The 12388-nt window shown below is 41.0% G+C and overlaps 1 protein-coding gene across 1 annotated transcript; it reads right to left on the bottom strand.

The window, feature by feature from the left end:
* Positions 1-1821: 1821 nt before the first annotated feature.
* Positions 1822-5427, bottom strand: LOC128633560 (CUB and zona pellucida-like domain-containing protein 1). Its single transcript, XM_053682539.1, has 4 exons — positions 5183-5427; positions 4328-4719; positions 2953-3197; positions 1822-2746 (listed from the first exon to the last, which is right to left on the bottom strand). The coding sequence occupies exons 1-3, from the start codon at positions 5381-5383 to the stop codon at positions 2954-2956; spliced, it is 837 nt and encodes a 278-aa protein (XP_053538514.1). The 5' UTR covers positions 5384-5427; the 3' UTR covers positions 1822-2746; position 2953.
* Positions 5428-12388: the final 6961 nt, after the last annotated feature.

The raw sequence follows: 12388 nt of genomic DNA, 5'->3' as shown, positions 1-12388 counted from the left end.
GCACGGCCACCGGCCACTGACAGTACCGGGTTCTCCCCTTTGGGCTGCACGGGGCGCCCGCCACGTTCCAGCGGCTAATGGACATCCTCCTGCGACCCCACCAACAGTTTGCCGCGGCCTACCTGGACGACGTGGTCATACACTCCTCCACCTGGGCTGACCACCTGTTCCACCTCAGGGAGGTCCTGAAAGCCCTCCGGGAGGCCGGCCTGACGGCGAACCCAAAGAAATGCCACCTAGGGCTGACGGAAGCCCAGTACCTGGGATACCGCATCGGACGGGGAATGCTGAAGCCCCAACAAAAAAAGATCGAGGCTGTGAAGGACTACCCATGTCCGACATCGAAAAAACAGGTACGTGCCTTCTTGGGATTGGCGGGCTACTACCGCAGGTTCGTGCGTAACTTTTCTGCTGTAGCCTCTCCCCTCTCAGACCTTACAAAGAAGGGCTAGCCAGACCAGGTGAGGTGGACAGCCGATGCAGAAAGGGCCTTCCAGGCCCTAAAAGAGGCCCTCACCAGCGCGCCGATACTCCGCAACCCGGACTTTGACCTCCCGTACATACTGATACATCCCGTACATACTTTGACACTGTACATACTGATGCTTCCGAGACCGGGCTGGGCGCCGTCCTCTCCCAGACCTTCGACGGGGAAGAACACCCAGTCCTCTACATCAGCCGGAAGCTGTCCCCGGCCGAGAGGAAGTATGCGGCGGTCGAGCGGGAGGCACTAGCAATAAAATGGGCCATCGAGGAGCTGAGATACTATCTGGCGGGCAGGCACTTCGTCCTCATAACAGACCACGCCCCCCTGCAGTGGATGGCCAAGGCGAAGGACACCAATGCCCGGGTAACCCGCTGGTTCCTCGCCTTACAAGACTTCTCCTTTCAGGTTAAGCACCGGGCGGGGCCCAGCATGGTAACGCGGATGGGCTCTCACGACGAGACGCCCTCTGGGCCCACCACCGCGCGGCAGTAGGCTCGGAGCTGAGGGGGGGGTACTGTCGCGACGGGCAGAGATCCGGCGCACACAAGAGGGAAAACGCTCCTTCTCCAACTGCCGCACCGGCACGACGTGGGCAGCTTCCTGCCGAACATTCCGCCAGCCGGAAGGACCGCCGCGGCAGGGCGGGACTGACGCGACTCCGGCCAGCGATTGGCGGATCCAACGGGGAAGTCCCACCACTCAGGCGACGGCGGAGGAGGATAAAAGGGCGCGCTTCCGGCCGGGAAGCGGAAGAGAATATCGTAGCGTCAAGACGGACTCCGTGCGTGTTTGCAGCGATTCGCAATCTCCGATCACGACGGTAACCTCACGCCCCACGCTAATCTCTCTCTCTCTCTCTCTCTCTCTCTCTCCCTCTCTCCAGGAGGCACAAGCGCGGACGAGACCGCTGGATAGTGAGAGTCGCACACACGGAGGACGCCGGCCCGGGAAAACCCCCGCCCCGCCTCGGGAATCCCGCCTCCGCCACGAGTAGACTCCGCCGGCCGTCACGCCTCCACAAAACCCCGCACTCATCCACTTATAACCCATTCACCTCACCCTAGCCACAATAAACCACCGCTTGCAAACATCCTTCTGTCTCCTGTGGGTCTGTACGCTGCCCTTCCCCGGGCTAATTCCTCACAATATATATACACACAAGTTCTTCAGATTTTAACAGATATAATTATTTTCTTATCATAACACCAATGACACCACACCAGCTTGCCTTTAGATAATGCTTTAATAGAGGAAGGTTAGTGAAATTATTCAGTGTTTTTTTTTTCTTCCCATATTTATTTATTCATTTACATGTGATTCATTTTCATGTGATTCATTTACATGTGATTCATTTACTGATTTGCTTCTCTTTAAATCCAGTTTTAGACTGTGATATTTCAAAGGTCTTTCCAGATTATTACTTGCCACACTATATGAGATAACCCCAGTCAAATTGCCTGAATCGTATAATATAATTTGTTCACCATGTTAGGTTTAAATCCTCTAAAAACAGATTCGCAATTGAATAACATTATTCTGTTCCAATTCACATCCTTCAAAGCATTGACATGTTTTGTCTACTTTCACAATTGCCACTACTGTATTTTAGCTAGTTCTAGTTTTACCTCATCCTATGCTGTCTTGTAATTATTATATTTTAGATCAGCATTGTAATAAATTATTTCACAGTTTTTTTTCTTTTTATGCAAACAAAGGAAAACAAAATTAAAAAGTACAATCACCGGAAAAACCCCTCCCACCGGCTCATCATGGCTATCCAATAACTATCGCTGGTTATATAGATATTTTAAAACCCAACCACAGGCACAAAAATTTAAGTAGGAAGTGTCTGTGTCTGCCAAAAGAAGAGAATTAAATCTCCAAGGCGATGGGATAAGTTTATAAAAAATAATCAATCCTCGAATAGGAACGATGCACCTGGGAGAAGAAAGAAAACTTTTTTAGAGAGGGGTTACGGAATCTTCACGGATCAAAAAACCGTTCTCACACATAAAATCAGAAAATGTTTTAGACATAGCAGATTGATTCAGATTACGGGGATTAGACGGTTCTAAATTTGGGTCAAAAACACAGTTTAAATCTCCCCCCAAAAATCAACAGGTGAGTATTTAAGAAAGAGAGATTGCTCAACAATCTATTAGCAAATTTATTCAGTGTTAACTATATTTAAGTGATTAATTAATCAGTCAGTGTGAGTTCACTCCTTGTCCTCCGTCTTGGCCTCAGCCTCCTCTGGACCTGTAAATAAATAAATAAATTTAAAAAATATTGAATACACAATAAGCCTGCTTTTCTGTTTATCACATTTTATGATACATCGCATCCTTAAAATGTCTGTCCACTATATTGTGTAGTAAACAGAATTACGGGATTGTCTTCTACACTTTTTGCATAATAAGAGTCTTTCAAAGTCCCTACTCAAAATTCACAAGTTGTCCTCTGACCTTAGAGTGTGATTGGCCCAAGGGTAAGAACCTCAGTGTGGTGATCAGAGCTAGTGCTTCGTTTCCCGCGATTGAGGCATCCTTGGCGACATCGTGAGTTGTAGTCGTTGTCAGGGCAGATAATGACATCACACTTGAGGAACACCTGGTTGTGTGTGCGCAGGAACTTGAATGCGCTGAAGCTGAACTGAGCGAAGTAACGATTTCCATTTCTGTATATGTTTACCGTGTTGTCTCTCCGACAGCTGAAATGATAAAGACAAAAATAAATACATCATTGTTACATGAACTGTCTAAATAGAGACAGCACATAGCAAGCACTGGTCTTAAAGAGTTCATGGATATTATGACACCTTATACAACTTCATTTACATTCCTAGGCAGCTTTATAGGTTACAGATGTCTACCAAAGAGAGAACAACTACCTGTACAACAAGGAATAGGATCTATTGTGGGTAACAAAAACACCTCTCAGAGAAGCTGAAGGGTAAACAGTTCCTGATTGAGGTTTACTCAGGAGAGGAAATCAGGGCTGGTGTAGGAAAACCTGCTGGAGGGGTAAAAGTCTATGATGGTGTTTGAACTGTTTCACTGATGTTTACAGTTGTGATCTGCTATTGTGAGTGCCCCGACCATAGACACACAATCTAGGGGTATTTGAGCAGTGAAAAGAAACTTCTCTGAAGAGCTGAAAGACTTAACGTGTAACCCAGTATCAGCATAGAAAACCATCACTAATAAGACATACTGATTCTAATTTCAAGGCACCTGTGGAGCCTACACTTGGGAACTATCAGTAGACTTCAGCTCAACCTTAACTACAATCATTACTGATCTCTTCCACTACATTTTCCCAACATACTATGCCTGCCTAGTTGGATCTAGGGATCACTAACTTCCTGACTCGTAGGAGATAGCAGGTGGGGCACTCATCTTACTGGAATAACTGCAGTTCACATATAGGACTAACAGGTCAGTTTATAATGCAGCTACATTACTTTATTACCTCAGTTACATTATAATGGGGTTACATAACCTCCTCCAACTCCTTAAGCCTGAGGATCCTAGTGTTAGATGCTATTTGTTGACTTTATCTCAACCTTCAATGAAACCATTCCTGTATACAACTCACTATGCCTGACACAATGTTAGCTTATCACTAACATCCTGCTTGGTAGGGGGTAATAGTTGGGCCAAGTGTAACACATCTTGAAACCCTGACAATCAACTACACACTATTGTTTGTGTTGCCTTTAAAAAGTGGATCCATTGAGGTATTGCTATTGGTTTACAGGGACAAGAATATGTGTACCAATGTTGCTTGTGTCAGTGTACTTGTTATAGTTGTCCGTGAGTGTGTGTCTGTGTGTTGTACCCATTGCGTATAAGGTCATAGGTGCGGCTGCTGTAGTCGTGGTTTGGCGAGGCCACACAGGAGTCCATGAACAGGTGGAGGTTTGGTTCGGCTGGAGTTAGCTGCACCTGCACGTACAGTTGCTGATTGAGGTTCACTCGGTACGGGGAATCGGTGATGGGGTAGTAAAAGCTGCTGGATGGGTAAAAGGCCATGGTGGTGTTGAACCGACCCGTTCCAGTGATAGCTGCATTTGTAATCTCTTTGGCCTCATAAAGAATCCCGACTGAAGAATTACGCTCCATCACACATCTCACAACCAACGGGAAAGCTGTATCATTTCGGGTGATCTCACCCGACGTTGACTGAGCTGCTCGCACATTATTGGTGTAGATAATACGTCCGTTCTCAGTCTATGGGGAAGTGCACATAAATACGTACATATAAGTGCATATAAAATTAAGCACCATTAGCTAAAGTTTGACCGACAACACATTTATCCTCCAGAGTTGCAATGTTATTTTCTCATTTTCTCGTTAATTTGGTCTCCAATTCCCACCCACCATCCAGTACTTTGTTATTTAAAAATAACAATAAATAAAAAAACAACAACCAATACTTGTCTTGTGTTTTTTTTTTTTTTGTCTTACTATACTAACCTCTCCAATAGGGTTTTTTGACTGATGGTACACAATTTGGCCAAATGTTTCTGGACACCTGACCATCCACAAACTTTTGGCCAGATATTGCATTGTGGGTAATTCAGTACCCGAGAGTGTACATTGTGCGGTTCATGACATTACCCTACTGCAGTGCATTGTGGGATTTCACTGGATCACTGGATGTTATGTAATATTGTATAAAGTGTAGTGTTACCGTTCTCCCGGTGCTGCAGCTATGGAGACGGAAGTTGAAGGTGACATAGTAGTTGTCAGTTGAAGCTCTGCAGCGATGGTCATCAAGATAAAGGTCGTACCAGCTGAAGCCCAGTGAGTCCAGGTAGGATTTACGGATGGCAATGTTCATCGAGTCAGAGGAGCAATCCACACGGGCTGCAGGACATTCAACGTTTGACATAAAACTCTAAACATGCATCTAGTTATTGTGTTCTTTGTATTTCATTACCAACCTTTATAGTGTTCACTACATAGCCATGCTGAGTCCCACTAGTCCAGGCCATGTCTTGTAGTGAAATCCCAAATTCATTAGCAATAAAAAAAACAATAATAATAATAATAATAATAATAATAATAATAATAATAATAATAATAATAATAATAAAGCTGCAAGCAGCATTTTCGGGGGCCAAGCACCCAGACTCAGTGAGCCTCATATTTACAGACATGCTACAATTATTGGTTAAGGAATCACAGGCAAAGGGATTCAAGTATGATTTGTATTTTCACAAATTTGCAAGAGTGCTATGGGAGAATGGTTTTGAATATCAAAGTTCCTTTGATAACTTTTATTCAGACAACTCTCAAGATGATGTGAGTCAAATTTGGTGAACATTGGACATAATTTGGAGAAGGAGTTGCGAAAATGGCACTTAGACGTGAGCATTTTTTAGCATGTGAATGTTACTTTTGACCAGTAGGTGAAAATTTGTTTAATAAAGTTTGTTGCTTAGCCTCAGGTCATGGCCCTTAAGATGTGTACCAAACTTTGTGTCACTGAGCAAAGTCATTGCTGAGATGCAGCCTCACTTCCTGTTTGGCTGCTTTGTTATCAGATTTGTTGGCACATTATGGGCAAACCATTTGGAATATTCAACATTTTATAAGTTTTTAAATAAGTTTTGTGAGGCTTACTCTGTAGATGATGTGCCAGATTTGGTGATGATTGGACAAAGTTTGTAAGAGGAGTGGCAAAAAACTTTCTTTTTTTCAAAATCAAATTAAAAATTGAAATTACATTTCAGACCTTGGTGTGCATTCACATCAGCATACTCCAGTGAATTATAGGAAAATTACCTATGAATTTTGCACAAATTTTTCAAATGATATAATGGAAAAAAAATTAAGTTTTTACAGTTCTTGATCACAAGGTGGCACAAACATAAAACGTCTTGATTACATTGCTGGCATAGTACTGAAGATACTTATCAAGTTTCATGATACATTGATGCATTGTTGAGATACACCCTCATATCCTGTTTTTGACTTAGGGGTATCCTCACTTTTGTTGCCAGCGGTTTAGACATTAATGGCTGTGTGGTGAGTTATTTTGAGGGGACGGCAAATTTACACTGTTACACAAGCTGTACATTCACTACTTTACATTGTAGCAAAGTGTCATTTCTTCAGTGTTGCCACATGAAAAGATATAATCAAATATTTACAAAAATGTGAGGGGAGATCATGCAAACTCCAAAGTCAAATCAAATGAAATAAACTAAACAAATCTGACATTTAATAACAGATCAACTCAAAATCAATTCATTTCTTTAATATTAATATGATTGCTGATTCAGTACGTCAGTATTCGATACTGGAACATTACCTGCTGTCAGTGAGCTTTCTGTCGTCGTGAATTCTTAAACAGAGTGAGAAAATATTCAGTTAGAGATGTTTAAGTAAATAGGAAACTAAAGAATGGAAGAAGGTCTAGAATGGAGAAACAGAAACGATTTCTAGATCCAAATAAAGAGAAATAATGGAGGAGACAGAGCAGTTTTACTGAGAACTACATTTTTACCTGGTGTTGTTGTTGTTGTGGTGGTGTTGGTGGTGGTGGTGGTGGTGGTGTTGGTGGGGAAACAATAATCTATATGAAAAATGGCAAAAAGTTCACACTGTTTGTATTAAACATCACATGTCTGTGAGTCTGCATTTTTGTAAACACTACCACTGATTTCACACTGTCACTAGCTCTTTCCATCTGTTTATAACTCTGCATCCTATCAACAAGGGAAAGAACGCAGAGGGAAAAAAATGAATACAAAAGTTAAAATAAAATCTTTTTTTTTTTTTTAATTTACCGATTGAAACATTTCATAATAAATAGTAATGTTAATTTAGGACTAAAAAATTACATATATCATACGTTAACTAGATTTTTAAAAAATAGTTCTCACCGTAATAATCATTGCAGCAGTTTCCATAGGACTGACAGGAGCTGGTGCAGGAACAGAGCGTACCGTTATAACCACAACGATCCCTGCAGCTAATGTAATCTAAAAAAAAAAAAAAAGTCAAATCAAATGAAATAAATTAAACTAAACAAATCTGACATTTAATAATATATCAACTCAAAATGAATTCATTCCTTTAACATTAACATGATTGCTGATTCAGTACGTCATACAGAACATCATATACATTCACATAATCACAGTTGAAGCAGCGGTCCAGACTACACACACACACACACACACACACACACACACACACACACACACACACACACACACACACACAGGCTGTAGGAGTTAGTTTTTTGTTATTAAGTCATTTAAAAATGTTAACTTTATGTGCTGTCGTATGTATTTAGATAGAACGCCTTACACAACATCATTTTGAAAAAATATATTTGTTTTCATAAAGTAGATTCTGAAGTACAATGGCTATTAAAAGTCTACACACCCCTGTTACAATGGCAGTTTTTATGATGAAAAGCAAATGAAACCAGGATAAATCATGTTAGAACTTTTTTCACCCTCAATGTGAAATTATGATGTATAAAAACCTGAATGAAAAACAATCAGAAACATTTTAGGGATTTTCTTCACAACCCACTACTGAAGCCATGGTCCACGAAAAGCTCACAAAACATACACAGTGTCGATCAGGAGAGGGGTTATAAAAGAATTTCTAAAACATTAAATATACCATGGAACACCGTAAAGGCCATCATCAGCATGTGGTGAAAATGGAACACTACAGTGACATCACCCCAGCACGTCCCTCCAACATTTATAAAAGGACAAGACAAAAGCTTACCAGGGAGGCTGCCAAAACACCAACTGCAACATTAAAGGAGCTGCAGGAATATCTGACAAGTACTGATTACACTCTGCACATGACAACAATCTCTCATTCTTCACATGTCTGGGCTGTGGGATATGGTGCCTAGACGGAAGCGCTTTCTCACAAAACATCCAAGCTCAACTAAATCCCCCAAACCATGTGGCAAAAATGTATGTATGGCCTGATGAGACCAATTCCAAAAGGTATATTTGGTGCAAACAAAAGGCACATCACCAAAAGAGCACCGAAGCTACGGTGAAGCACGGTGGTGGCAGCATCATGCATTACGGCTGTTTTTCATCAGCCAGAAGCAGGGCATTTATCAAGGTGGAGGGAATCATGAATAGCTACAAATACCGGCCGATTTTAGATAGATGCAAAACCTTCAGGTGTCTGCTAGTAAGCTGAAGATGAAAAGAAATTTCACCTTTCAGCAGGACAATGACCCAAAGCATACATCCAAATCAAAAATGTTGTCGCTTTGTGTTGACTCGCCATGTTAGCCGTTATTTTTGCGCTGTTCACAATAAAATTCTGCACCTGCATCCGTCTTGGCCTCTGTAACTTGACAATGGGAGAGCTCTATTTTTCGTCATTTTTGGCTGTTTTGATTGTTGATTATTTTCCTTTTAACAGCATGTTCGGTAGTGTTTTCTACCACGGCCATTGGTAAATGCATATTATTTATTTATTTATTGATTGATTTTGATCACATTTATTTTTATCACATTTTTTCACTGAACTGTCCATAAACAAAATGAATGGAGTTGAAATGAGATTAAATAACACTTACCTATGAAAGCCCATTCTGCTCGAAAACCTTGTGGAGTCACGCTGACGTCACTGGAGAAAACGACGGTCATGTATCTGCTGCTGGAGTTGAAGGTAGCTCTCTGATTTCCAGTCACAGAACCCAAAAGTGAATGCTGAGCAGTCGGACCGTTGTACACGTGGATAAAGTCACAGCATGGCTCCAAACTGAAGAAAGTGTAATGATACTAGCCTTAAAGACTAACCACAAACAAATATTCTTAAATAATAAAGATGTAACAAAAAAAAAAAAAAAAGTCAGGTATGATTTATCAGAAGGTTAGAAACAGGAAGGTGATTTCTTACTCGATGAACGTGAAGTTTAACGAAACCACCTGCAGTTCTCCGGCCAGCAGGCTCCATGTGCAGTGTGCATAATTGGGATAATTATTGGGATAATTGGGGCTGAAAAATATATGGCACCTGTGAACATCCCCACGCCATAACACCCCTCCACCAGGTTTGACAGATGATGATGTATGATTTGGATCATGAGCCCTTCCTTTCCTTCTCCATACTCTTCTCTTCCCATCACACTAGTACAAGTTCATCTTGCATTAGATCTGGTCAGGTTTTTTTTTGAGGGTTTTTAGTCTAATCTGGCCTTTCTCTACTTGAGTGTTACCAGTGGTTTGCATCTTGAGGTGAACCGTCTGTATTTAAATTTACGAAGGCTACTCTTGTTTGTAGACTTTGACTATGGTATGTCTACCTCCACCAGAGTGTTCTTGACTTGACTAGATGTTGTGAAGGGGTTTTACTTCAATAAGGCAAGAATTCTCTGATAATCTACTTTAGTTGTCTTCTGTGGTCTTCCAGACCTTTTGGTGTTGCTGATATCACCAGTGCATTCCTTTAAAAATGTGCCAAATTGTTGCTTTGGCCACTCATACTGTTTCTGTTCCTGTGTTTGTTTTTTCAGCCTAATGATGACCTCATTCACTTGCACTGGCACCTCTTTGGACCGCATTTTGAGAGTTCCCATGAACAGCTACCAAATGCAAATTCAACACTTGGAATCAACTCCAGACCTTTAATCTCCTTAATTGGTCATGAAACAACGAGGACACAGGCCACACCTGGTCACAAAAATGCTTATAAGTCAATTAAGCATTCAATAAAGCATTCTCTTCATTCTATGAAGAGAGACAGTAATTTTTGAACTCAGATATGTATCTCTATGTTTAATTTACAATTTAACAAACAACTTTGTTAATAAAAGGTTATTCATAGAACACACCTCACACAAACACAAGATCCTGGTCTTTTTAGAACTTAGAGAAGGACAGTCTGGATCTGAACCAGGGTAAATTATGTGGTGCAGCCTGTTGAGGTCTGGAATGCAAAGACAGCTGATGTAGGGGAGGTGCGTGAGAGAACCTCAGGACATGAATACAGCATACAAACAGAGACCAGTGAGAAGAGAGTTGCAGAAGTTTGCAGGATCAGGTGACTGATGTGATCATCTATAATCACACAACAGTTTTTAGGGTAAGGGCGTAATATGATATGACTGAAAGGCCATCAAGTGGTACTACATACTCAGAAAGATTACATCTATCTGTCTGTGGTTCTAGTAGAAGTACTTCTGTCTTGTCAGAGTTACTGAGAAGAAGTTCCAGCATCCAGTATCTAATGTCATTTACACATTCCGCAACTTTATTAAGCTGGTGTCTGTCATCCAAGTCAACAAAGGAATGGCTTCAGAAGGAGAATATCATCGGTTTGGAATGGCCCAGGCCAAGCCCAGATGTAAATCCTTTTGAAAACCTGTGGAACGACTTTAAAGAGTTCTGTGCACAGGAGATCAAATTGCAGTTTGATAGATCTAGATCAGGCGTGTCCAATCTTATCCGGAAAGGGCCGGTGTGGGTGCAGGTTTTAATTCCAACCAAGCAGGAGCCACACCCGATTCCACCTGTTTTATCAGTTGATCTTGGCTTGGAACATTTTTTGCAATGAAGCGTGTAATAAAATTGCCAAATGACGATGTGCTACCTTGGTAGACTCAACTTTAGACTCAAAATCACTGAGTGCTGTATTACAAGAATATGTGCTTTAATTAAGTATTAGTTAAGAGGTGTGCATACTTATGCAACCAGGCTATTATAATTTTTTTCTTTTCTTTAAGATATTTTTGTCTTGTTTACCTCAAGAGAGAGATAAAGAGAGGTTGGTGAGGGAACAACTTTTTATAGCTGCTACAACATAATTGAGAACATCAACTAACTTGATTTGTGGCCATTCTACAACATTAAACCTAACAATAAATAGATAAAAAGTAGGACATTCTTTAATAAATGAGGTGGTAACATCACACCGTTCTGTTGTTGTTGTTGTTGTTGATTTCCCTATGACATAGAGTGTTTTCTTTATTAAATTTTATCAACGTTCTGTGTGAACAACGAATCTTGTGTTTGTCATTTCAGCTAGTGTTGCTATAAGATTTTCATTGCTAGAACTGTCTTCTCATAACCAGTGGTATCTGGTGGTGTAGCACAATACGTTTAAACTACTGCTCTACAGTCACTTTTTTTTAGGTACTGTGTATATATAAGTTCTTCAGATTTTAACAGATAAATATAATAATTTTCTGATCATAACACCAATGACACCACCTTGCTTGTCTTTAAATAATGCTTTAATAGATGAAGCTTATTCAGATTATTCAGTGTTGGTAACTCGTAAATTGGTAACTCAGGTTTTTGGATGTTTTTAACGTCTCCTTTTGTTACGCCACGGCCAGCAGATGGCACTGTGGCACGGCTCCGGACTGGTCACATGACTTTGTTCTGTTTTCATTCGCTTTCTGCCCGAGTTCTAGTTTCTGTTTGAGGATGTCCTTGATTTAACCCAGGTGTCTTTGGTTTAGATTAATTATGTTGGGTATTTAAACCCCTCGGGTCTATGCGTACGTGGCCGATATTGTTTGTAGCTGAGATACCTGTGTGAGACGCATCAGTCTTAACGGTGTAACGTCTAAGTTTAGCATGCTAAGCGGTCTTTGTTTTCATGTCCTGTTTCCTGCCTCGACTCTGGCTTTTCGTGCTAACTCCGTATAGGCCGCGTTCCCGTGTTTGCTTGTTTGTTTAATTGATTTATTAATAAAGACAGTGCTCCTGCACTTACTTCCTGTCTATCCCTCTGTTTCTTAACACCTTTGATCAAAATCTGACGTTTTTGTCTTAAATATATGACTTAGTTATGAGTCATTTACTTCAAAGTCTGTATATAAACACCACTTCAGCAGTTCTAGCAATATATTTATGAACCCCTTCTTGTGTATAAATAAAGGAGAGACCGT

The sequence above is a fragment of the Ictalurus punctatus genome, chromosome 9 (assembly GCF_001660625.3).
Source record: "Ictalurus punctatus breed USDA103 chromosome 9, Coco_2.0, whole genome shotgun sequence".
In the NCBI taxonomy this organism is placed as follows: domain Eukaryota; kingdom Metazoa; phylum Chordata; class Actinopteri; order Siluriformes; family Ictaluridae; genus Ictalurus; species Ictalurus punctatus.
This window is presented reverse-complemented; position numbering and strand designations above follow the sequence as displayed.

Excerpts from the sequence above, each read along its gene's own strand:
- LOC128633560 (XM_053682539.1), bottom strand. The coding sequence starts at position 5,383 with ATGTCAAACGTTGAATGTCCTGCAGCCCGTGTGGATTGCTCCTCTGAC. Across the intron at positions 4,720-5,182 it reads GCTGCAGCACCGGGAGAACG|ACTGAGAACGGACGTATTAT; the intron begins GTAACACTACAC and ends ACTTCCCCATAG. Across the intron at positions 3,198-4,327 it reads TATGACCTTATACGCAATGG|CTGTCGGAGAGACAACACGG; the intron begins GTACAACACACA and ends TTATCATTTCAG.